At 43.8% G+C, this 27,407-nt stretch overlaps 1 protein-coding gene across 1 annotated transcript in view; it reads right to left on the bottom strand.

Moving 5' to 3' along the window:
* Window positions 1-6,591: 6,591 nt before the first annotated feature.
* The window catches only part of LOC115645615 (pituitary tumor-transforming gene 1 protein-interacting protein-like), a 54,731-nt gene continuing 33,915 nt past the window's right edge, over window positions 6,592-27,407 (bottom strand). The window contains exons 6-7 of the mRNA XM_030550520.1: window positions 16,562-16,608; window positions 6,592-7,749 (exon numbers count right to left, since the gene is read on the bottom strand). Coding sequence (XP_030406380.1) covers window positions 7,700-7,749; window positions 16,562-16,608 — 97 coding nt within the window. The 3' untranslated portion in view covers window positions 6,592-7,699. The remainder of the gene's footprint in view (window positions 7,750-16,561; window positions 16,609-27,407) is intronic.

The following is a 27,407-nucleotide window of genomic DNA, read 5'->3' as shown; positions in this document are numbered from 1 at the left end:
AGTTAAGACGTTCCGAACGCCTGGGAGAAAGGACGTCGCCAGCTCCATCGAGTGGGCCATGCAAAAGACCCGGAAATGGATGGCCTCCTGACAAAAAAGGGGGAAGGACTATGTCCCCCCTGAATACTTATGAAGCACCTGGCCATTGTGTTGGCTGTAAACACCGAGATACAACGGCCTCGCAGCTGCCGCTGGAACCCCTGGCATGCCAGGCGGACTACTCTCATTTTTGGGGCATTAATGAGGAATGCCAGCTCCCTAGAAGACCGAAGGCCTTAAGCTCGGAGGTGACCATGAGCACTCGAGCAGAGAGAGGATGCGTCCGCCATCAGGGGCAGTGAGGGCTGGGGCGGATGAAACCGCATCCCTGTCCACACCAAGGAGGGAGTTAGCCACCACTCTAGGGAGCCTAAGGCGTTCGAGGGAACGGTGACTACCATGACCACTGGCTCCCTGTCCAAGCGGTACGCCGAGGTGGGCCGGACTTGGAGAGGACGGAGGCGGAGCTTGGCGTGTTTGGTTACAAACTTGCAGGCAACCATGGACCCAGGAGACTGAGACAAGAACGAGCTGAGGTCGTTGGGAAAGCCTTCAGACCTCAGATGATTGTTGCCATCGCCTAAAACCGCAGTTGTGATAAGCGGGCTCCGGCTAGGTAGGAGACCAAGATCGCCCCTAGGAAGCCCAACCTCTGCGTGGGAACCAGAGTGGATTGCTCTATAGTAATCATCAGGCCTTGCTGTGAATAAGACCGTGACGATGCCCACGGGCTGAGTGGTTTGTGTCTCAGAGTCTCCTCGGATAAGCGAATCGTCCCAATACGGAAAACCGCATATCCGACATAGCTACGGTAGGCGGCGACTATGGCCGTAAACCGGGAGTATTCACCGCTGGCTATAAAGCGGAGGCATCTCCCGTGCAGAGGGAAGATGGCATTGCGAAAGTACGCGTCCTTCCTATCCAGGGCGGCATAGTAGACCCCAGGAGGCAAGGATGGAATAATGGTTCCCAGGGATACCATGTAGAACTTCAACCTTATCCCAAACCGGTTGAGTCCATGCAGGACCAGGGAGGTCTGAGACCTGTGTTCGAGTGGGGGACTAGGGCATAACGGGAGTAAAACCCCTAGCCCCTTTCGTCCGCTGAAGGGGGACAGGGCTGGAGCAATTTAAAGGTGGTACCTATGCTCCATCGTGCGCAGGACCCAGCGATCTGAAAGTAACTGGGGCCATGCCAGGAGAAAGCGGGATCAGGATCCCGTCCTGCGACTGGTACACCGCCCTCCGGCGAACCTTGGAAGGTCCGTCTTTTTGTCCCAGTGGTAATTGCGAGGGACCTTGACTTTGGCTTTTTAGGGGGCCTGACTTTTGTCTGCGACCACCTTGGCCTTGCCGTTCTCCAGAGTTCTGCCTCTGGCTAGGCACAGAGTATGGCGGCTGGGGCCATAAAGGCCTGCGTTTGGTCGCTGGCGTATACATGCTGAGACGCATTAGGACCTTATTGTCCAGCAGGCTTCGCAGTCTGGGGCTGTCTCTGCCGCGAAGATGCCTTTACCAACAAAGGGTAAATTCTTTCCCCCGTCCTCCAAGACGGCAGCGAACTCCAGGTGGGAGGTTCGAGGGAGAAACTCCTCCACCCAGGTGCTATAATTATCGCAGCTAAGCAAGGCTTGTTGCTTTGCTACCCAGAGGTGCAGGGCCCCTGCAGAGTACACCTTGCATTCGCCAAGGCTCTTTCTGCTTCGGGGCTGGCGCCCGCTGGCCATCATATCAGGATCGTGGTCCTGAGCATAAAATCTGCGCATATGAGATGACACGGATGCGTGTCCGGACGGCCATGGAGGTACGAAAGAAGGCACGGGCCGAGTCTCTGACTCACTCGGACCTTGCCCAACTCGGCACCGGGGACCGGCATCGGGAGGCGTATCGGTACCTGGAACGAGATCCAGACCCGCAACCAGAACGGTGTTGGGAGGTCGACCGAGATCTCGAGGCTCGGAGAAGAGCTACAGGAGTCAAGGCACCTGCCCCGGTGCCAGATGTCGGAACGGTGCCGATAGCGGGTCGGCGAACGGGATACCGACCGGTGCAGCGAGTGTGACCAGTACCGAGGAAAACAGCACCGGGACTGCCAGTGGTGTCCGGCGTGCCGACAGGACTTGGAGTGTCTGCGGGACCGTGATCATGAACGGTGCCACTCTGCTGTACTGACAGGGGACAATCCCTTGAAGAGACTGTATTACCCGTACCGGCGGTGCCCGGGTCAGGCAGCACTGACTCTGTCATGGCACTGAGAGCCCTCGCCGTTGGTAACATCTCCGGCGTGCAGGGAACAGCAGGCTCAACCACAGAGCGTACTGGGGAGCTGTCAGGCACCGGATTCGACGGCCCTCGTGGGGCCGGGATCCACGGTACCGAGGTCATCCACGGTACCGAGGTCATCCACGGTACCGGTAGGTGCCGGTGCCGGGCGAACCGAGCTAGATAAGCTGTCTGGCTGCGGTGCCGTCAGCACTGAAGCAGCGGGAGTAATACGCTCAACTACGGCGCGTGCCGGGGAGCCGTCGGGCACCGGATTCGATAGCCCTTGTGGGACTGGAATCGACGGTGCCGATGTTGTCGGTGCCTCGGAGGCTTCGGTTGGCATGGAAGCAGCCGGAGCAGGAGCTCAACCACGGCGCGTGCCGGGGAGCCGTCAGGCACCGGATTCTACGGCCCTTGCGGGACCGGGATCGACGGTGCCGACGTCATCGGTGCCGCAGCAGGTGTCGGTGCCGGGCGATCCGACTTAGACCAGCCCTCTGGCCGCGGTGCCGTTGGCACGGAAGCAGCCGGAGCATTAGCTCGACCACGGTGCGTGCCGGGGAGCCGTCAGGCACCGGATACTACGGCCCTTGTGGGACCGGGATCGACGGTGCCGACGTCATCGGTGCCGCAGCAGGTGTCGGTGCCGGGCGATCCGACGTAGACGAGCTCTCTGGCTGCGGTGCCGTTGGCACGAAAGCAGCAGGAGCAATACGCTCAACCACGGCGCGTGCCGGGGAGCCGTCAGGCACCGGATTCTACGGCCCTTGTGGGACCGTGATCGACGGTGCCGACGCCATCGGTGCCGCAGCAGGTGTCGGTGCCGGGTGATCCGACGTAGACGAGGCCTCTGGCTGCGGTGCCGCTGGCACGGAGCAGCAGGAGCAATACGCTCAACCACGGCGCATGCCGGGGAGCTGTCGGGCACCGGATTCTACGGCCTTTGTGGGACCGGGATCGACGGTGCCGACGACATCGGTGCCGCAGCAGGTGTCGGTGCCGGGCGATCCGACGTAGACGAGCCCTCTGGCTGCGGTGCCGCTGGCACGGAAGCAGCAGGAGCAATACGCTCGACCACGGCGCGTGCCGGGGAGCCGTCAGGCACCGGATTCTACGGCCCTTGTGGGACCGGGATCAACGGTGACGACGTCATCGGTGCCATAGCAGGTGTCGGCGCCGGGCAATCCGACTTAGACGAGCTCTCTGGCTGCGGTGCCGCTGGCACGGAAGCAGCAGGAGCAATACGCTCAACCACGGCGCGTGCCGGGGAGCCGTCAGGCACCGGATTCTACGGCCCTCATGGGACCGGGATCGACGGTGCCGACGTCGTCGGTGCCGGGCGAGCCATCTTAGACGAGCTGTCTAGCTGTGGTGCAGCTGGCACAGAAGCAGCAGGAGCAGTAAGCTCTACCACGGCGCGAGCCGGGGAGCTGCCAGGCACCGGATTCCATGGTCCTGGGGGACTGGAATCGACGGAGCCGAAGTCATCGGTGCCTCTGCAGGTGACGGTGCCGGATAACGCAACTTAGGCGAGCTCTCTGGCTGCGATGCAGGTGGCACGGAAGCAGCGGGAGCAGGGGGCTCAACCACGGCGCGTGCCGGGGAGCCGCCAGGCACCAGCAGGAATCATAGACTCTCTCGACCTCGGAAGAAGGGAGCGGTGCCGAGTCGACATCGGTGCCGGCGACGGTCGGTGCCGAAAGGCCTTGGTGGTACCGGCGGGGTCCGGTGCCGAGGAGGCGCTTCTGCCCGCCGCTTGAACATCGCTCGGCGCCCAAGGTGGAGGGGTAAGTGAAAGTCCCGCACCTTTTGTTCTCGGCTTAAAAGCCTTGCAAATGGGGCACTTATCTGTCAAGTGTGATTCCCTGAGGCACTTCAAACAGAAGTCATGTAGATCTCTCTTCGGCCGCGGCTTCTGGCAAGCCGGGCCCCTTTTAAAACCCGGTGAGCCATGCATGGCTCCGGCACTGGGCTCATGGAAGGGGCTACTTCCTGAACCCCGCTAACTAAACTAACCATGTTAGCAAAGAAAACACGTATAACCATACAAATATATATATAAAAGCGTTATAACTGCATAATTATATACGAGAAAACGAGTAGCTAGGGAAGTGGAGGTCAGCTAAGCCGCGCTCCACTGTTCCAACGACCGACACGGGCGGTAAGAAGGAACTGAGGAGCGGGTGGGCCGGCAGGAGTATATATGGAGCGCCATGGTGGCGCCACTCTAGGGGGCGACCTGCCGGCCCACTGAGTTGCTAGGGTAAAAGTTTTCCGACGAATGTGCACGCGCGGCGCGTACACCTAACTGGAATGGATATGAGCAATCACTCGAAGAAGAATATATATTTTAATTAAGTTAAAACCGTAAGTTCAAAGATATTTTACTTTTATTTAGGCGGTTTATTTTTCACTTTGCTTGGGAAATGAAATTAGCCCAGTCCCTATTTTTCCTAATATGGTTATTTTAGAAGTTTAACTCTTAAAAAAAACTTTTCAAAGAAATGAGAATATTATAGTTTTGTTTTTTTTTAAATAGTACCTCCTTTTTTTAGCTTTAGTCCTAAAACTGACAATATCTGCTGAAGTGAAAAGGAAAACAAATGAAATGAAGGAAACCAGTTTAAGTGAAGGGGAGGATATTTATTGTGCAAATCTGTAGTAAGAATCATCAACGATGTGCACTGGGTTTATCAGACATGATAGGTGTGGTTACTCTGTTCCCTTTAGATTTGTTTATTTATACTATCATTCTGTTTGCTTTGTCCACAGAATGTGGGGGAAGGGAATCTCATTATTGAAAATGAACAAAGGAGTCTAGCACACACCTGAGCACTGACAAAGAAAGATGTTATATTACATCTGTCTAATGCTATTTCACTCAATTGCTAGGAGCTAAATTAAAATTCAAGGAGTGTCAACCTTCGGCCTAAGACAAAACCAGTATTTTTTATGGAAGAAATTGTAACTGTGCCTCCATGGGTCACAACTGAGAACACGAAGTTCAGGACAAACTGCTGAGAAATAAGTCACATACATCCCCAAACTGGAAGTATTTTGAGAAGTTCATCAAGAATTATTTCACATTTTGTAGTAGATGGTTGAGGTACTGCAGTCCAATACTGAGTTCAGTAGAAGCTTACCTTTGCTTTCAATAGAAGCAGAACTATAGAATGCTAAACTTTTAGTCTGAAGTGTTAAGAGAATTTGTTTACACTTTACATTTTCCTATGCCCCATTTACTGTTTCACACTGTAAAAGGTTCATACACAATGTGCGCTAAGAGACTGATTATATAGTTTCCAACAGATACTTTCTTAGTGCTTGCAATTTTGGCAGAAGAGCTACAAAACCAGTATATTTAATGGAAAGATAACAGTTCTACCTACCTTATATTTAAAACCATAACACTAGCAAAAAAATACTAATTCCATATGCTCAAAATATTTTGCTTCTTCACCCAATACAAATTCCTTAAGTCATACTGACAGCTTTTCCCCTTTTGTTCAAGTACATGACAGCTTTTCACATATAGCAGGTGCAAAAAAAAATGCTTTTCTATTAAGTCATGAATGTCACTATTTGGGTTGAGAGATGTCAGGCAGACCTCCATCATTTTTACCGAAGGCATCTCCTGGGAAAATCACCATGCTTTATTTCCATGCTATCAGCTCACTCTTATCACATATTCTTCTTCAGACAGACATATGAATAGTACTTTAGACTTGAGAACAGTAGACAGTTCAAGAAACATAGCAAACAGTGCTTAGTCCATTGTCCTCAGTTTCATGAGTTTCAAGCAAATTAAAAAAACCCCTACTATTCCAGAATTACATTACGTCTTCAGTTATACTGGGGGTCCAAGAACAGGCAGTTGCTTGTTTTCATAAAAATATCTGTTGAGGAAAAATATTCTCAGAAGGAAAACCAAAGAACACAAATGGAAACTAGTCTGAGATGAGTGATAGAATCTAATTACTAATAGCTTAAGTATATGCAAGCATTTTGATACTGCAAAGAATGGCAATTCACCTGACCATACTAAGGCAATATCCATTTCATATTGTGAATAAAAAGCATGGTGTTAGATTTTCTTTTTGTCAGAGGACCAGAGAAAGCCAAATTGCATTCCTTTTCCCTACTCAAACCCTATATTTGATCATTTCCTTAAATAGGTTTTTTATTTACAGAAGCCCTCTTAAGGAAGAAACACAATGGATAGCTGAATTCAAGAGGTCTAGTTAGAGTTCTCCTCCAGCAAGGTTGATAAAAACAACATACAAAAGCCTTCAGTACTGTAAATTTATTCAGCAGAAGATAGTACACAGTAAATTCCAACTATATAGAATTGGAAATTTACATTAAATATGAAGGAGGAAAAAAGAATGAACCTCTGCACGCAGCATCATGTCAGTAAGTTATTTAAAATGCTCAGTGAAGGTATTTATGTGTAAAGAGTTAAAAAAATGAAAATCCACCAATCCAGGAAGATGACAGAACTCAATATATTATAAACATTTCCCACAAAAAACTCAAAGGTAAAAAATATGAAATCATTATACTGTTAAACTGATGCTATCTTGGCATTATGCAGTATTTTTAATTTAGAGAACTGTTCATGGAAGAAAGGATTTTAAACAGCCTGATATTACCTCTCCAGCTTATATACAAATGTATATTCAGATTTTGCATGAATTTCAAAAAAAAGAGATTGTGCCCGTTTTACTAACTTAAAGACTTTTTCCTCCACACCAAGGACATAAAAATGTTCGTATATTACCAGGATATTATATCAGATTATGCTATGCCAAAAAAATATAAAAATAAAATCACATTTTGCATCTTTAAAATACTATACATACTATTTGGATAATAAAGAATTTGTATACTGGAATTATTTCACATCAACACTAATTCCATATTTCTGTAGTGTCAAACACTCCCTTTACTTGTACCACCACTTATATGCATACAACAGATTTAGAAAGAAAATCTTTATTTAGGAAAATGGGAATAGAGGAATTCTGTTTATTTATTTATTTTTTTAAGAGAAAAGTGAGCTAGGATATTACTTCAAATACATGATTAGTAAGCTAACTATTTAAACCAGATTCCAAAGAAAAGATTTATTAGAAGAGGAAAGGTGACATTTCACATTTAATGAGAGCACAATTGGCAAACATTTCAAAAACCAAAAGTGTTTATAAAAATTTAGTTCTAAAAGGTAAATATGCCAGATTTAAAATATACATATTTAATAAATATTTGTGAATTTATTTTTACTGTCTGAAAACTTGCAAAAAGAAGAAGCCTGAAGACTGCTGAAAAGCAAAATAAAAGTGCTAATTTATCCTGGAATCTTAGCTTTCGATGAGGAGATTTAACAGTGTCTGTTTTCATTCATTCTCAAATCTACTGTAAGGATGATCAGAATCCTGAAGGAGACCTGGAGAAAAGAGGAGAACATGTATTAATTATTTGTATTACCATAGCATACAGGACCCCTATTCACAGACCAGGAATTCTGCTAGGTGCTGTACAAATACAGAATTTTTAAAAATGGATCCTAGTCTTAAAAGTATAAAATACAATTGCTCATCTATAGTAGTACATTAGAAATAAACTCTAAAGTCATTTTACTTCTCAACCAAAAGTCACGAATGTCACATGAAGAGTAAAACAAAAGCGAGAGAGAAAATGACTTCCATGGAAAGTCATTAAGGAGAAACAGTATTTCTCACTTGTGAAGGATACTGTAGCTATTTGCCAATTCTTTACTTTCATCAAAGATTAAGTGTGGAGATGGCTAAGCAGAAACAGTTTCAAACTGCTCTGCCAATAAATTCATCTTTGTTGTAAGAGGCCTATCTTTTAAAAAAGGTGGAAGGTCATCATGCTGGCTTAATTGTGTTTCACTCTTGAGCAAAAACCTGTCAAGTTCAATCAGTGATACGCAGTAGTTCTGTGATGCCAGGCAATGTCCGCTAAGGACAAATACAGATTCCCTGCAAACTCACAGAAACTACTGGGGACAAGAATAAAGATATTACCTAATCCAGGTCACAGTGTGCTCTTTTATCAAATATTTTTAATGTAACCAAAATACAGCCATAGAAAGCACTGCAAAGACATTGCAGCTGTGAACATCTTCTGTAAAGTTTAGTTCAGCAGTTGCCATTCCATATAGTGGTAATTTTCAACAAGACCTTGAGATATCCACTAGCCAGAAGTGCATACTGAGGATAAAGGGGCCCAGAGGGCTCCAGTGACAGACCCTGGCTGTGAAGGAGCAGAAGGGCTTTTGCTATTCTTCATATTGGATTTGACAAGTGATGCCTGGAAAACGTGGAGCACCACTTTCCCTAGCTGCTTTGTCTTGGGCAGGTGGCAGGGAAATAGGTTGATGGGGTAAAGCTCTTGACCACATTCCCCTCTTCCCAACAGTCAGTACCAAGGAAGGGGAAGAGGAAAAAAGACTGTGCCATTCATTCCCAACCTCCACATTGTGTCCCAGTCGATCTTTATTCACTAGGAGGAGAGGGTGTGTACACGTTTTTCAATATCTAGGTGCTCAGCATTCACTGCTCTGTTTAATGCAAAAAAAGCAAACAGGGGCATGGAGCACTAGTCACAGGTAAGGTTTAAGCAGAATGAAGTGACTAAGATATCCAACTGCCGGGCAAGATAATATTAGCCAGCTTCACTGGCTAACAGCCAATAAGCTTTCTATTGACAGGGCTTGAAAATGTAGTATTTACAGTAGGCTGAAATGTGATGAAAACAACTATTTCTTTAGGGTTCCTTAATGCCTGAAGGTAACTTATTTACATTAGTGAAAAAACATCCGTACATGGAGAGGAGTGTTTACCTCATTTATTTCCAGGACCACAAAAACTCTCAGATATACAAGTATTTACACTGTACAGATGTTTACAGTGTAATACGATTTATAGGTGTCTGTCATTTATTTTATTACTTGAATCATTGATAATACAAAGCTTTATTTGCAATATGAAAAACAGTCTCTTATAAATGGTAGGAATGTATGAGATCTAGTGAATTTGATGGACTTCCCTATTATTTACGAATTAAAACTAAATGTTTTCAAATTCTCTGATTAAATCCTGTACAAAACCAAGATCAATCTTGTATACTTGTTGTGTACAACTTATTTTATAGCCTTCTATCCTTATACTAGTATCAGAAAACAGCTCAATCTTAGATCAATTTAACTGACAGAAGTTTTCCATAAACAAGTATGACAGATTTATCTTACTATACAATAATGTATATTTTGAAACTGGATACAGAAGGAATAGAATTTTCATTAATTCATTGGGGTTAATCATCATCAATTTTGGCAGCTTGACAGTGAATCAGTAAAATGTAACACTCCCATATGCATGCACTCAAAGTAACGTGCATGGGTTTATAATGTGTGTGCACCTATTTATTTTTTTACATCAGTAATCCCTCTGGAAGTTTCTATACTCCAGTAAACAACTTACCTGATTATATGTAAAATCTATCAGTAGAATAATGTGCAATGCTATAGTATATCCTTGGCAATTCAAGCAGGGGAGTAAATTATGGATATATCCTTATGAAAACATGAAAAAACTTAAATGAATGATATGTTGAATGCAGAGAGAGTATTTTTTAGATTCTAGATATAAACCTGTCTTGGCAGTAGCTATTTAAGAATAAATAAGATAGCTTTACACAATATTTAGCTATATAAAATTAAGTAGCAATACTAGATATGAACATTTATTTTACTACATGGTCACTAAGTAGACCATAAATTCTCTGCTCTGATTAGATTGCACACAGAATTCCGAGAACCTAACTTCTAAAGCCTTTTCTTACAGTGAATGCAGAATCAGTGACAAAATGAATTTTGAGATGAAAAGGTCTTTCTGAACAAATAAAATCCTTTGAAGCCTGCATAAAAAAAAAAATCTTATGCTAATCAAAAAGGTTCCCACCTGACTAGTTGCCCTAACCAGTGGGAATCTAGATGTGACAATTGCTGCAACTAAAAATGAACACTGAAAACTTATTTTTCCCCTGAAAGGAATTCACACACTTTCTTTAATTTTATTTCCCTGTGTTAAACCTTGCCTGGCAAAGTTCTAATTAACACCTGCCTTTCATAAGATTGGTTTAAAATACATACTTTACATGATAATTCTAAAAGCAGCACAGAATAGCGCCAGTCACCACTGCCATCAAGAATTAATAGATGTGGTATTCTGTCTCCAACAGTGCCAAATCCTTCAGAGGAAGGTATGAAACTCCTATAATGCATTTAATCATATAATGCTGCACAGGGGAAGTATCCCTCTAACCCAAGCCACTGATCATTTAGACCATTAGTCCTTATACTTTACCGCATATGCAGATAACTGCAGATGCTTTCCATAGTGATATTTGTTTTAGTTTTACTAAACTATTAGGCTTAATATCATATGATATAATTTCCACAAATGATTAATATTTTTAACTAGTTTTCACTTGTTTTAATTTCAAGGCGTTTCCTTTTATCCTAAAAGGGATACTCAGTATTAAGGTATCTAAATATTTCAGACCTAAACCTATATGTCAGTCCAGTGTGAGTATTACAGGTCACAAGCCTGCCTGATTATAATGAGAAATTTTAATTTCACAGCACCAAGAACAAAGGCTCCTGAAATGAGTGAAAGAATTTTCATTTACCCTATCCTCCAGGAGACAAGGAATGCATAGAGGAAACAGTATGCCTTCCTTCCCAGGATGAGTAATGTGTCATAAAATACCTCAAATGTGGGCCCTACCAAATTCACAGCTATGAAAAACCCATCATGAACTATGAAATCTAGTCTCCGTGTGAAATCTGGCCACTCTCACTTCTGTGCTGCCTTCAGAGCTGAGTGGCTTGAGAGCAGCAGCTTTTGGCCATGCACTCAGCTTTGAAAGCAGTGCCACCAGCAGCAGCACAGAAGTGAGGATGCATGTTATGGGAGGGGGGGGGGGGGGAAAGAGAATTCATCACTTTTGGGTGGCAAGGTCAGCCTTATGGGTGGGTGACTGCCCAGGACGCTGTGGTTATGGGGTGCTGTGTAGGCCCCTGCACTCCTCCACAAGCACTGGGCCCAGAGCTGAAGAGGGGCAAGGTTGGGATGCCCCAGACAGTGGCTCCTATGATGTGCTGGACTCCAGCTGCTAGTCCTGGTCAGGTTGGAGAGGGATCAGACTTCTTCCTCTACAAGGGCGCCCAGAGGCTAGATAAGACCTATCTCCAGGAATCTCCCCAGCTGCAGGAAGCTCTGCAGCTGTTGGCCAGGAGCCCAGCTCTGAAGGCAGCATTGTCAGAAGCAGCAGTGCAGAAGTAAGGGTGGTAAGGTATGGTATTGCCATGCTTATTTATGCACTGCTATGGGTGCTGGAACAAAAGTAAGGGTGGTAATGCCATACCGGGGCTCCCTAACTTCTGCACTGCTGCTAGTGGCGCCGCTGACTTCAGAGATGGGCAGCTGGCCAGCTCAGAAGGCAGTGGCACCACCAGTAGCAGCACAGAAGTGAGGGTGGCAAAACTGCGACCCCTCTGTCCCACGAGCCCTTTTTGTGTCGGGATCCCCACTGTGAAACACTGAAATTCCCGATTCAGAACCACAGAATATCAGAGTTGGAAGGAACCTCAGGAGGTCATCTAGACCAACCCTCCGCTCAAAGCAAGATCAATCCCCAACTAAATCATCCCAGTCAGGGCTTTGTCAAGCCTAACCTTAAAAACCTCTAAGGAGGGAGATTCCACCACCTGCCTAGATATCCCATTCCAGTGCTTCACCACCCTCGTAGTGAAAAAGTTTATCCTAATATCCAAACTAAACCTCCCCCACTGCAATTTGACACCATTGCTTCTTGTTCTGTCATCTGCTACCACTGAGAACAGTCTAGATCCATCCTGTTTGGAACCCCATTTCAGGTATTTAAATATCTGAAACTGTAAAACGCATCCAACAAAGTGGGTATTCATCCACGAAAGCTCAAGCTCCAATAGGTCTGTTAGTCTACAAGGTACCACAGGACTCTTTGCTGCTTTTACAGATCCAGACTAACACGGCTATCCCTCTGATACTTGTAAAATTTAAAAAAGATTTTTTAAAACCTATGACCATAAAATTTACCAAAATGGTCTGTGAATTTGGTAGGGCCCTATTTATATACCTCTCCTTTGTTTTTGTTCATTCCATCCCTATCTGCCACACCTCATACATCATTAACATTTTTAGTTTTTTCCTTTTCTTATCCGAGAATGCAGATTGAGACCCTCACTAGAAACAGAGACCAGGGGACAGCAGTGAGTTGCTTGTATTGGCTCTTCGTGGAGAAGGAGACAAAATACGTGATGGATGGGCAAAAAGGATCTGGGGAACCACCAATAATACAACAGGAAAAATTGTCGGTGTAGGGACAGCTGCCACATCTTGGATGTTGTGGCTCAGAAGTGGAAGGATCTGGAGCTGAAAGTCATCAGATAGCGGAATTTAGCTAGAGCTCACCCACTGTCTTGAGCTAGACACAAGGCTGCTTCTCACCTTGTGGTGGTTTTCCTTTTGATATAGGTGGGAAAACCCAACCTTTGGTTTGGACTTTGAAGTTCAGAGCATAGACTTGTTAAATAAGTCTCCTGAAGCCCATTGTAAGGGCTGACTCAGGTCACTTCTGAACTTGGTCATGAGAAAACAGGCTTATAAAAACCACAAGCAGATTGCTCCATCTGTTTTTGTCATATTTTATTATTTTGGCTTAATACTTCGCAACCATTTTGATTTGTTAGTTGGCTTACTCAACTTTACTTAAGAGCTCTTGGATACCTTAAAAGTTGTCAGACTCAAGCATCTTTCGTCAGACAGAGTGAAAGTACAAGGCTTCAACATATAGGAACTGGGCAAGACAAACATAAATGTCCAAATACCTGTCTCTATAGTGTTCACTTATGCTATATGTTGGGTTAACATTTTTATATTGGGATTCTAACCTTTCACAAATACAGACCAAACATGGGGTTTGATCCATATTTCAGAGTATACATATTGAAAATTAACTATACTAGGTTGAGTCTAGGGGGGAGTTTGATACGTATTTCCCTGTCCTCTTTTCTCACTGTAGGCATACTTTTCTCCCCCATTAAACACAGGTTTTCTTCCTTAAATTTCATATTATCTCTCAACTCCTACATTACAAGCTAATACAAATAAGTATTACAAAATTTGTAAAATAATGATTTAGAAGAGATTCAACTGTTCTGCATTCAGAACACTACAGAAGATTAAAATAAAATATAACCATCTAGGCCAGTATAACTATTTATTGTGAAACTTTTGAACATTACTGTCTTATGTAAAATCAAAGTACAGAAATAGGCTTATGCAGCGTTAGAATGACTATCAAGTGTCTTTGCAGAATTTAAGAGGAAACAAGGAGTGTGGAATCCCAAAATCATGAAGGGGATCATTGTGTGTAACTGAAGACAAAGGACATTCTTTATCATCTTGGAGAAGTAGGCCTCTTCCACTACCCTCAAGCAAAAATCCAAAAGGACAGACAGTAAAGCAGTATATGAGCGTGTGTCTATACTACCCACCAGATCAATCCAGCAGGGGTCGATTTATTGCGTCTAGTCTAGACACAAATTGAACGCCGAGCACTCTCCCGTCGACTCCAGTACTCCACCGGAGCGAGAGGCGCAGGTGGTGTTGACTGGGGAGCAACAGCAGTTGACTTACCGCAGAGAAAAACACTGCGGTGAGCAGATCTAAGTACATCCACTTCAGCTATGTTATTCACATAGCTGAAGTTGCGTAACTTAGATTGATCCCCCATCCGTGTAGACCAGGCCTTACTGATGCTATATCAGACGTACAATAGCAGCAAATATGGGGCAATTAAATCATAGTTTCTTTGTATGTTACACAAGCTGGAAAATACTCTAAAATCTGTTTTAAAGGTTGTTAAACCATCAATGTATAATTTGAATAATTATACTGCATTCATATATGCGAGCAAATGAAAAATAGTGACAAATTTTGCAACAAAAACAATTCAAAATGAATATTCCCCATTACTAAAGCTCTACTGCTTCCAGTGCTCCCAAAGGACTATGGCTGAAGTGAGCGACACTTGCAATGCATTATAAATGTGTAATTACCATTTAAATGGGGTAAGAGTGGGTGAAATGGGAAAAAGGCATTCCCTTAAAGCCAGCCAAGGACTGACATTTCAGGCATGAGCATCTTAATTTACAGTCAGGTTAACAAAGCCATTGTCATTCTGCCACTCATCTTCGCCTACTTAACAGTGAATCCCTTCTGCAACGTGTAAGAGGCAGTGTAAAATAATCTAGTGCCTCCATAATTTTCTGCAGCAATTTTTATCAGACTATATTTACTAGACAGCTAAAAATAAAGACAGATGCAGAAGATTCAAGGCTGTGCTGAGGACCTGTCTTATGTCTCATTTAATTATTTTTATAATCATATTTAAAGATGAGAATTAGCATTTGTACTTTATTTTGCATACTGAACTACTTTGGATTAGTTTATTTTAGAATAAGTTTCATATATTAGGAGTCATTTGATGTTGCTTGAGGATTTTTAAAAAAAAGATAGATAACCATTTCCTAGTCAACCACACGCAACTTCATAATCCAGTTTGGTGCCTCTGTTGAACAATCTATTCATTATGAGAAACTGCATTTGGGTTGATAACGTAGATAAGTGTCCTCTCAAAATGCAATGAAATTCACACCTTGCAAATAAATCAATTTTATAAAAAAAAATTAACTTTTGACATTTCCAAATCTAATTGTTAAACTATTGTGTGGCAACTGCCTTGTAAACAAGTTGTGTGTGCAAATATGGGTACATCTAATGATTTTATTAGGAGTCAAGACTTACACTTGCACACTGGGGGCTGGAACATGATCCCACTGAAGTCAGTGACAGAATTATTGACTTCCTTGGGAGCAAGGTGACACTGACATGCATGTGATTGAAGAATCTATCTGCAAGTGAACTTGGTAGATTTATAGCCAGAACGCAAGTGATTATAGGGCTCAATCCTGCAAGGCACTGAGCATTCTGACAAGATCCAGCAAAGCATTTAAGCAAATGCTCAACTTCAGTGGGACTACTCCAGTGCTTGACTTCAGTGCTGAGTGCTTTATTGGATATTACAGGAAGCTCAGTAACCCACAGGACTGAGCCCATCGAGTCTACAGAAACACAAGCACCATGGGGGTTAGGCGGTGGGGGAGGGAGAATATTAATCTTAAAACAAACTGCACTGATAATTTTTTTTTTATTTACCCCCGTAAAATTCAAACAAACATTTTAAAATGGAACAGAAGTTTGAAGGCCAAGGTCAGTGATGTTATACACTGTTACAGAATCAAATATTGTGAATTATATACACACTTAAAAATTACAAAGTTTCTGTAACAAATTTTCCCTTCTCCTACTCTTAATGTTCACTAAGGAGCCCATGTTATTGCAAGCTTCCTTGATCCATGAAAATCCCTTTAGTGCTCATCTAAAACACTCCTGCATATGCCAGTGGACTTGGTGCAGAATGATCAAGATATTCCCACCTCCAGCCAATCAATTTAACAAGAGACTGGAAATTAAAATGGTTTTGAGTGGCTGGTCAGAGTTCTAAATACAGAATCATTATATTTAATACTAGTGTAATTTACATGATAAACACAGTATCTCTTTTTATCATACATCTTTGAATATATGGCATCAGTAGCCCCAGGAAGAGACCAAATTAAAAAAAGACTAAGATTGACAGCTCTGAATAGAAGTCCTCCAGTAAGAGGCACAACACAGGCAATGGTAGTGCAAAGCTCCCTCATATTTCCCCATTCTCACTACTGTGCCACAAATCTATTTTGGAACAACTAACTGCAGGAATGAAAATACTTCTGGCTCCAAAATCTCCACTTAATCCTTGTTTTCCTGCTGTGAATGCTAATAAGGATTCTAATCATCACCCACATGAAACTGGACTAAGGCCAGCCAGTCTACTTTACTTAGGCCACTGAACAGTCAAATGGTAGTGACTTTTCATCACTTTTATCCTGGACTCAAGATCCTGAGGTGAAAGGGTCCATATTCATTACCAATATGATGGGAATATGCCTATTTAAATAGTGTGAACAGGGAAGAAAACACTGTATTCAGACATTATTACAGTAAGATTAGCATACATACCATATTTCTTGCGTATCTCATCCTGTTTCATTTTTCTTTCATGCTTCCTGCAAAGTTTAATAAATATCAGGAACATTTTTATATTTTAGGCTGTTTCAAGACATTTTATAAGCAAAATATAACAATTGCATTTGGGTCCAAATGGACTTTCTTTTTTAAGAATACTGCAATAATTATCACTCTAAAATAATTTCTAAAGCTTACAGCTCTCAGTTCTAAAACTCACTACAACTCCTCCTTAACAAATCAAGCCATCAATCAGGATCATATCGACAAGCAAGGAAACTGAAAATACAGTGCCTTAATTACATCCAGGGAACTATCTCATAAATATCACTATGATGCCCAGCAGGGAATATAGTTGTAAAATTCATATCAGAGGGCATGTTGCAGAATGCTAATTCAATATCACAAATCTACAAGAAGAAATTTTATATTAGCATTATTATTTGGTTACATATTACAATAAGTAAATGAAAATATAGTTGTCTAAACTATACCATCAACTTTGCAAAAGGAGTAACTTTGGTAGCCTCTTTATATTCTAGTGGAAGAATGCTTTTCTAATTTGTTTGAAATAAATGCTTTGACAACTTTTTTTAAACAAAATAAAAAACACACTACTAGGCTACAGTAATATTTCTGTTTACTGCACTTCCCTTTTTTAACAAACTAAATTGAAATTTAACATTTCAGAAGTAACCACAAAAAAAGGTCTTGCGACTCTGATGCTGGTACCATCATGCTATTGCTAATCTTTCTCCTTCAGTGTATGGAGGAGCAGGAAGATGCTGGTTTGTTAACTGCTAGTATACATGGGGTTGATGAACGCCGATTCTTGTACTCAGTATCAAGACTGAGCTGAGCACTGGAATCGGCAATTACAGACATTGCCTTAAAGTCAACATACCACTTTTTAAACTTCAAAGTCAGCTATACTTTCCTCTATGTAAAAGTCTGAGACACAAGGCAGGCCAACAGTGACAAACAAATGAACAGGGAATCAGCAGATCAAGGTTCTACCTATGACTTCCTGTGTGACAAGTCAACCTCTGTCAATTTCTCCGTCTGTAAGACAGAACATATCAGCTCTCCTATCCTCCACCCCTTGTGTCCAGCAACATTTTGAGGCTACCTGTGTTAACGTTTTTTAGGCATTACATGAAGACATCTTAATGTGCAGCAGTCAAAAAAGCAAAAACACATTAGAACGTAAAAAAAAAAAAAGGGAGACATACTAAAAATATTATAACGCAGGTAGCACTGGTAGTCACTAGTTAACACTGCCAAACAGCTTCAATTGTAAGACCCTGTTTTCAGTTGCCAGTAACATTACTAATCTAACCATTTAAGCGGAGATTCTGCATGCCAGCCATCTGTCTCTGGCTGATTTTTCTAAGGTGGAGTGTGGAAGACACCTGGGAGGAGTTTTGGTGGAAATGATTTTGCCATGTCTGAGAACAAATTTAGGGGAATATACATTACTTTGCCATTCTTAAAAGATTCTTATAACTGTTTCACTAAAAAGGTCTAGCGCCTCTATACTTTGGAACTGAGACTAGAAATTTGGCAAAGGGGAGTTGTCCTAGCTCCAGGTGTGTGCTTTTTGCTATCCCTTTCACAATCCACCCAAGCAGTTCACAATGCTCAGTACAGGCTTGTTGCAGCTTCACAGCTAAATTCACCAAAGATTCCATCTGCGCTGAGCATACTCCACTGCCACCAAGTTCCTGTGTGTCAACCAGATTGCATGTGTACTATCCCCAAGGGCAACAGAGTATGCTCTCTCCCAGGACCACAGGCTGAGCTAGACTTTTCCCTGCAATTGTTCCTCCCGGAAGCTTGGTATCGCTGAGGTGCCAAGCACCGGAATGGAGAGCAGGGAGATTGACTGATCTGACTACTGGGGCCCAGACAGCATTGAAAAGAAGTTAGCCTAACTTGAATGCAGAAACATGAGAAGCTTGGGGAAGGGAAAACGGAGAACGACAAGTGAGATTAGACGGATGAGGACTGAGGGCTTGTTTTCACTACCGGGGAGATCGTCGCTGCTGCAATCGATGCTAAGCGCTCTCTGGTTGACTCTGGTACTCCAGCTCTCTGAGAAGAGTAAGGCAAGTCTACGTAAGATACGTAGACTCCAGTTACGTTATTCACATAGCTAGAATAGCGTAACTTAGGTCAACTTACCCTGGTAGTGAAGACAAGCTGGAGAGGACAGGGACAGAAGGGAAGAAGTTTCAGATGGGGGACAGGATTCTGTAACCCCTAGAATATACACTGCTCCAGAACCTGGAAGTGATGCCAGGAACCCTGAGTCTCCACATTCCTCTACTGTCAGCGAATCTCTCTAAAACCACTGGTAAAATGTTTTGTCACTCTCTAATGAGTAGTCCACAGTTTATGAACAGCCACTTTCTGCTACCAGCTACTACTTTAGTTCAAGTGGCAGAAGGCTATGTTGTGGTTCTAAAGATCTGAACCCTGGTGATGACTTATGTGGGGGATCAATACAATTCCATGTGGTATAATTTTTTTCCCAGTTCGTTTAAAAAAAATGTAGTAAATTACATTAAACACCACACTAAAAAACAATTGCCTGGGCAACCTTAATTCCTCTTTATGTTACTCTGGCAAGAATTCTGTGCCACTGCACATGGGCAGAATTCATATCCCCCACAGATTTCTTTGCTTCTCCGCAGAAAAATGACTCTCTGACAGGGAAGCAAAGGAAAACTACAAAAGCAGTCACACATCACTCCCTACCTGTGCAGGTATGTTCTTTCAGGCACCCAGACCTGCCAGCAGAGAGGTAAATCACTGTAGGGCTGGGGAAACCCCAGCCAGTGGCTCCTACCCTGGGCTGGGATCAGGTGCTAGTCCTGGCTGGGCTGGAGGCAGGAGAGGACAGGACTTCTCTTGCAAGGAGTGGTTGGGACTGTGTCAGACCCACCACCAGAAACTTCCCCGGCTGCAGGAAGCTCAGCATCCTCCCCTGCTTCCTGCCCCCACTGCTCCTCAGTTGATGGGGAAGGAGTCACTGGATGGGTACCTGCGCCCCATCTGCCCAACTCCCATGCATCTGGACCTCCCATACCCAGACACACTCACCAAACTTCACCCCATACACACAGAACTCCCCCAGCCTTCCATAACCAAACCCCACTGAACTTCACCTGCACCCAGACCACCCCGCACTAAGCTCCCTACAATAAAACTTCCACCTTGATGAACCCCACCCCCCTGAGCCCTCACATCCAGACCCCCATGCCATGGACCCCCAACTAACTGCACCCAGACCTCCACCCCACCAAGCCCCACTCTCCCAGGACCCAGATGCCCCTGCTGAGACTCCCCCCCCGCCCCAGACTCCTCTGCTGAGCCCCAAACACTTTCACCTGGAAGCCCCTGCAGAGTCCTATTGCTCCTGGACATGGAACCACTGCCCCCAACAAGCTTCTGTGCATCCAGATCCCCCCACCTCTAGACCCCACACTGAGCTGCCTGCACCCAGATCGTGCCACACAGAATCCTCTCACCCCACACCTGGATCCCTCCACACTGAGTCACACTTGGATCATGCCTAGTTGAGCCTGCCTGCCCTATACCTGGTGTGCCTGGCGCAGGCCCTCAGGATGTTTCTGGGGCAGGCCCAGCCCCTATGCTGTGTCAGGTTCAGGTGCAACCTTACCACTGAGTCCGTGTCCTGGGGGAGGGGAGGCTGCAGGGTGATCTCCCACTTTTGTATACCCTGTGCTCCCCACTGCCATGGAGCCTCTGCATTTATTTATTGAGAAAACTTGCAGAATTTTAAAAAACATTGTGCATATAATTTTTAATTTTTTGGCACAGAATACCCTTAGGAGTAATGTGTATTCATTATGCTACAGGTTTTAATTACATAACAACATACTATTTTTTCCCACAGGAACCCTGACTCATTCAGTGCAAAGGATAGCCAGGGAATGAATCAGTGTTGTATAGTGAATGACGTTGTCTCTGAACCCCTACCTCATTTGTTGTGCAGCAAATGAAGCAAGTAACTGCAGGGAGAAGAAAAGCTGATCACATGGTTAAATAACTGAATGCTACCCAGGAAATCTGAATTCTATCCATGTCTCTGTCAGAGTTCCTATGTGATGCTGGGCAAGTCACAAATTAAACTTTTCACCAGTGATCCCTTCTAGACATCTGGGACATAATATGCAGAAACGCTGAGCACTCAGCTTCAACTGAAATCCACTAGAGCTCTGCTCTGAACATATAAAGCATTATGAAATGCTGAATACTCTGGAAAATATCAGGCCCATGGCATCTCAAATTGGGCATCCAATTTACTGGACACTTGACTTTAATCTCTCTGTGCCTAAGATCCCCATCTGTAAAATAGGACTATCACTTTACTTCATAAAGGTGTTAGGAAGATTAATATTTGTGAGGTATTGCTATTAAAAACCCCACAAATAAATAACTATATTCAGAGCAGGGTTTTAATGGTCTGCAGTAAATAAGACATGGAACTATACATTAAATGATGGAGAAAATGAAATACTGAATAGCTACCCATTCAAAGATCACTAGCCGTTCAGCAGAAGCAGGTGTAGGCACACAGCTAAATGTACTTTTTAACTCTAATTTAAGCATGTATTTAGGAATCTTGACTCAGAACCAATGGTTAATGTGACTTTGCATAACCAGTGTTTAAAGATGTCTAGCTTTTAAAAGTTAAACTCGCTAAAAAGGAGCTTAATTTTAAATTTAACGTTCTGAATAATTTTTAACCTGCTTAATGGTCTTTCAGCTCATTCCTTTCTGAGTTCAGTACTTGTTTTTATGATACATCAATAACTTACAGAATGCATTTATGTATTCTGTACCATTATGACAAAACAATTGCCCGTGTTTTTAAAGCAACATTTGAGCTGTAAATAACTAGACATGCCCCCAAAATTATAGCAACACTTCTGGCTATCTGATCTATTTAACTACTATTCCCCTCACAAATATTGCATGTTTATTGCAGGCTTAAACTAAACATCTCCAAGTAGGAAACACACTTATATTTCTCACTATTTTAGCAGCTTGTACAGCGTGTTAGCCACTGCTACACAGACTAACAGCTACAGTGGGTCATGGTATACGTTGAGGTTGTGTTCCTGAAAAGGGCGATGGATACTGAAACAATGGATACCAGGGAATTTTTCCCCATAAGAAATAATGGTCTGCCCCGCCTCTTGCCATCCCACCCACCTCTGTCCCGCCTCTTCCTGCCCAGTTCCACTCCCTCCTTCGAGCATGTCCTGTCCCTGCTCCTCCTCCACCCTCCCAGTGCCTCCTGAGTGCCGGGGGAAGCACCCAAAGAAAAGCCATGCAAAAGGAGAAGCAATGGATACGCATATCGGGACTGAGGGAAACCAGAACATATTCCCCTATTGATGAGCTACGGATATGCAAAACGATGGATAATGGGGAGATGTATACCAGGGACCCCCGTATGATGCAGTCAACAAACAATATTAACACGTAGGGTTGCCAACCCTTCTGGTTTGGCCAGGAGTCTCCCAGAATGAGGCTCAATCTCTCGGTGGCTACTGAAGCCAATTTGGGAAGTGTTAGGCCACTAAAAGTCTGGTGGCGCAGTGGGGCTAAAACAGGCTCCATACCTGCCTCGGCTCTATGTCGCTCCTGGAAGCGGTGACATATCCAGCAGCAGCTCCTAGGAGGAGGCTCAGCCCGGGGGGGTCTCTGTGCGCTGCTCCCACTCCGAGTGCTGACTCCTCAGCTTCCATTGGCCGCAGTTCCCTGCCCCCAGCCAAAAGGAGTGGCGCTGGCAGGCAGGGGTGGCATGCAGAGCTGCCTGGCTGCCCGTGTGACTAGAGTTGTTCCCAGACATGCTGCCGCTTCTGGGAGCCAGCCAAAGTAAGTGCCACCCGGCCACAGCCTGCACCCTGAACCCCAGCCTCCTTCCATACCCAAACTCCCTCCCAGAGCCCCCACCCCACAACCTCTTCCACACCCCAACCCCCTGCCCAAGCTCTGAGACCCCTCCTACACCCAAACTCCCTTCCAGAGCCTGCATCCCAAACCTTCTGCCTCAGGTCAGAACCCCCTGGGATCCCTCCCAGATCCAGCACCCCAACCCCCCTCCCACATCCCAACCCCCTGATCCAGGATCAACTTAGAGCCCCCTCACATCCTCTAAATCGCTTGGCCCCACCCCACAGTTCAGAGCCCACGCCCCATCCCACACCCCAACCCTGTGCTCCAGACCAATTAAAGTGAGTGAGGGTGGGGGAGAGTGAGCGATGGAAGGAGGGAGCCCTTGGAGAAGTGGCAGGGGTGTGGCCTTGGGCAAGGGGGGCTGGAGACACGGCAAGGTGTTTGGGTTTGTGCAGTTAGACAGTTGGCAACCCTATTAACATGGTATCTTATAGTGGATTTCTGTAAATTGCATGTAGAAAAATCTGAAATTTGTCAATATACCAAGAGTCATTATATTAAAAACTAGATACTACCACTTAGCACCTACACTATTTACATCTTCAAAGCCCTATACTAGTTTTAGAACCTCCCATGAGGATAGCAAGCACGTAATATCCCTACAATACATACGGGAAAAGAGACAAGACCACATAAAGCTCAAGACAGAACTCGGGCAGACACAAGATAACATCCATTTATCTTTACTATTTAGAATTAAGAACGCTTAAGTCCTGTCTGCCTTTCTCCTGCTCTAACCACCAACTATTTATGCCTGCATTTTCTTCAATTTGTCAGAACTCTTCAGGATTCAGTGATAAAGTTTCTTGCCTATGATAATAAGAGGTAAAAAGAACCATTAGCCCTGCCACTTTATTCTAACAGACATCACCTTTCAAACAACCACTTCCTGAATATATCATTGAAAGACCTTTATGAATGGGTAGTGGACTTGGTTTAACAGGCCTTTATCTTGCTAGCTTTTGTGACTTATGATTGTGTTGTTCTATGAATACTTAAGTTAATAAAGTCTAAGCTGCCTGCAAGCGCAGTGTATGATACCCCGAGAAATTTCACTTGTACTATACACCTTAGTCAAGCTATTCTGGGCACTGAGAATGTTGGGACCACACAATAGCTGGTATTGAATATAAGAGCATTTTTTCTTTAAACACTAAGCTTCAGAAATAACATTTCTTCCCCACAGTAAGTTATTAGAACCAGAAAAGCTGTTTAGAAACTCTACAGGAGAAGTTTAAGGCTGGTGGATATAACTCCAAAGATATTTTTGAAAACGTTTTTGGATATTTGAAAAGGCTTCAAACACTAATCTCCTCTTCTGCAAAGCCATCTCCAAACCTCCCAACCAGCAGCACCAGCAACCGCCACCATGAAACGGTGGTAAAACTAAGGTAGACTACATTGGACTAATTAAGACGACAACCACTCTAAGGGATGCTGAATTTCTAACTGCCTTTGCCAATCTAAACAGCCATTTATCGAAAAATTGTATCTTAGGGAACAACTAAAGCCAATAAAGGAAACGAACAACAGTGCTACACCTAACTTTTACCCTGGGGGAATTCTGCCTCCCTAAAATTAAAAATTCTGTGCACAATATTTTAAAATTCTGCATATTTTGTCAAAACACCATAATATAATCACTCCAGTTTTAATTATTTTGCTGACAGATATTTTAAAATAAATTATCAAAGTATGTCAACAATAAAGACAACAAAACGAAATTCTCCAGGAGTAGAGTTAAAGAAACCCCTATGACAACCTAGTTCTAGTTGGGAGGTGCTGGAGGAGGATGCGTGGGCCCCCCTTTGCCCAGACACCTGCACCCCCTTCCTCCCCCAGAGCCCAGCAGTGGGAGCATATACCTCCTTCCTCCCCCAGAGCCCTGCAGGTGGGGCATACACCCCTGCCCCATCCCCCCAGAGCCCAGTCACAGGCTCTGCTACATGTAGCTTCATTACTGTCCTGCTGGGGACCATGGTGTGGCCCTGCCCTTCCTCACCCTTTGCCAAAGTTGGGTCTCCCAGGCCTGCTCCCATCCCTGGGTGCATGAGGATCAAGCACAGAAGTGCAGAGTCTCCATCTCCACCTGGCCAGGCACACCACTCACTATGAGCTGGGCTCTGCTAAGTGCAGCAGCTCCTAGTGGCAGCCAGCAGTTCTGCAGCCCCAATTGTGGGAGGGAAAATGAAATTCTGCACCAATTCTGCATTGTGCAGTGGTGCTGAATTCCTCCAGGAGTAAAATTTATCACTTGTAACTTAACCCAGACTGAGAAACTTGCAGTTTCTTAAGAAACAAGAACTCTCCCCCATCCTCCCATTCTTTCTGGTGTATTTCTGAAGAATTCCCTCAACCCATGTCAAGTGGCTAAGCACCGCAGACAAGTTTTTTATTGAAGGTTATCTGAGTAACTAAAATTTTATTTTAAATTAGCTTTAGGAAAGAGGTGACTAGATGTTTTTACATGACTGGTGGGATTCAGGGTGGGTGCCACAGAAGTGAAGTCTAAGGAAAGAAAAGGATTCAGATAGGATGGTAGGAAGGCTAGGAAATGGGACAGAGCCAGTCATCCCTTCGTGACAACCACCATTCACAGCCATTTTATGTATCTTAACTGTAATTTTTTTCAGGGGTCAGATCTGAAGTGAAGTTATGTGCCTCTGGTAAATTACAGAATTTGTATACCAGTTAGAGGAATCATTACAGAGTCAAATTTGGAAGCTTATGCACTGTATTAAAAGACAGCGAGGTTGACATTATCCCTGTTGGTTTTAAGTTTTCCAATAATTACTATCAGTGTCAGATCTGCATCTCCTTCTTTCACTAATAATTTACCCAGTTATATTCCTCAGAGATACCCTTAATAAAAGCTAGTCCATTGCTTGTTATCCCTATGGCAAAACACAGACTGTACTTGTAAGTAGATGTCTTTCACATCCTCAAACTTTCTCCACTTGATATAAAATCATGTTAATGGACTAAATATTCTCCCACCCTCTGGCAATGTATGTTACAGCCAGCCAAAAAAACCAAACAACTAAGCAGTTGCAACCAGAGTTAATGACAATGTTTTTCCATGGTTCTATGCAGAGGAGACACACCTGTGATGGCAGCATAATGTATTATCTCTGATCCTTCCAAGATGAGCATCACAATACCACCCTACCCCCTCCTTTTTAGAGTATGTAATACCACATCAATACCAAACTAAACCTATATTTATGGACATGATTAACTATAGAAGATCACACAGCATATAAACCTAAAGGTATTCTGGGTAGACAAGTCCTGAAGTGGGCTTAGTTCCATGATGCCAGAACTAAAATTATCAGCTATGTTGTTGTTTGTGGACATAAGACTGCATACTGTTCCTCTGCTGTTCTCAAATTGAAATGCACCCATTCCTTCTAGAACTGCCCAGAATAAGCAAGTGGAAATATACTGCAACATACACATACTTCACAGAGAACCCAAGATTACTAAATATATTATTGCAGGGCTGCCCACCAGAATTACACTTTAGGTAAATTTTCAGAGATCAGGCATGCAAGAAACATATTTTGCCCATCAAGCTGAAGTTAGTGTATAATTTTCTTATAAGCAAGGGACAAGGTGTCTACTTATTTGAGAACACAGAAAATCTTCCCACAAATGATCCTCCTACTGCAACATATAGTGGTGAATAACTTAATTTTAGAAGGTGTTGTCAAAAGTAAAATGGAGCACAGCGTAAGGCAGATTTAACCAAAGCTGCACAGAAAAGTTCAGTAGAAACATCACAGTATGATCAGATTTTAAAAAATAAGCCTTTACACCTTTTTTCCTGAATTATGGAAGTTAGTCTAAAAAGTACTGCATATCAGCTCAGTTTGTTAACAGTGGACACCTTGGCAATCACAGAAGCATCCCATTCTAGTTTGGGGCATTTACAGAAACAATACTAGAAGTACATTTTTAAAATGCCTTCTTGCAAAGATAGCAGGCAGCTTATATAAATCCTCCTGTTTGGATTTGTCCAATAGTTGATTTCACTCTACATCTTTTCCCTCAGTCACTGCTCTTCTCTCTCCTCCCTTCCAGCTGCTGGTGGTCATCTTGCTATCAACTTACTTACTTACTACCAGATCAGGTACACTCCTCTCTCAAGAACTGGAGCAAAAACGATCCATGTGAGATTCTAGGGGATACTGCACCAAGTAGATGATCTTACAAACACTATAGCAGCCTAGCATCTCATGTGCACAGAAACTAGGGGTCTTATCTGACCTATTACAATAAAAAACCTTAGCAGTGCTTCTTTCTCAGCCTGGTTTCTATCAACCAATAGCTCTAGAATTACTTACTGCCACAGTATCTAAGCACTGCATGCGGATTATAAAAGCACAGTGGGGAAGAAGTCCAGAAGGGTAGTCAATACTCAATCTAACAATGGAATGCTAATTTTGAATACATCAGATTTTCAAATTCTGTGGGGAATGTTATAGTGAGAATTTGCTTCTTGAGTGACCAGAGGATAGTACGGGTACTTTCTGACCTCTTCTAGGAAAGGCATTTGAGAGCTTTGGGTCTCCTCTTGAAGACTTTAGCTCCCTGCTTCCTCAAAATCTATATCTGGGCTGAACAGTTTGCTGACTAACTGCAGTTGCTGTAGCGCAACAGTTCTCAAACTGTGGGTCAGGACCCCAAAGTGGGTTGTGACCTGTTTTAATGGGGTCACCAGAACTGGCTCAGACTTGCTGGGGTCCGGGGCCAAAGCCTAAGCCCCACCTCTGAGCCAGCTCTCCAGAGGCTAGAATGCATCCCAAATCTTTGGCCCACCACCAGGGTTCCAATTTTCAAACAC

This window comes from Gopherus evgoodei, chromosome 2 (assembly GCF_007399415.2).
Source record: "Gopherus evgoodei ecotype Sinaloan lineage chromosome 2, rGopEvg1_v1.p, whole genome shotgun sequence".
NCBI classification, from domain to species: Eukaryota; Metazoa; Chordata; order Testudines; family Testudinidae; genus Gopherus; species Gopherus evgoodei.
Note: the sequence above shows the minus strand (reverse complement) of the source record. Positions and strands in the feature narration are given on the sequence as shown.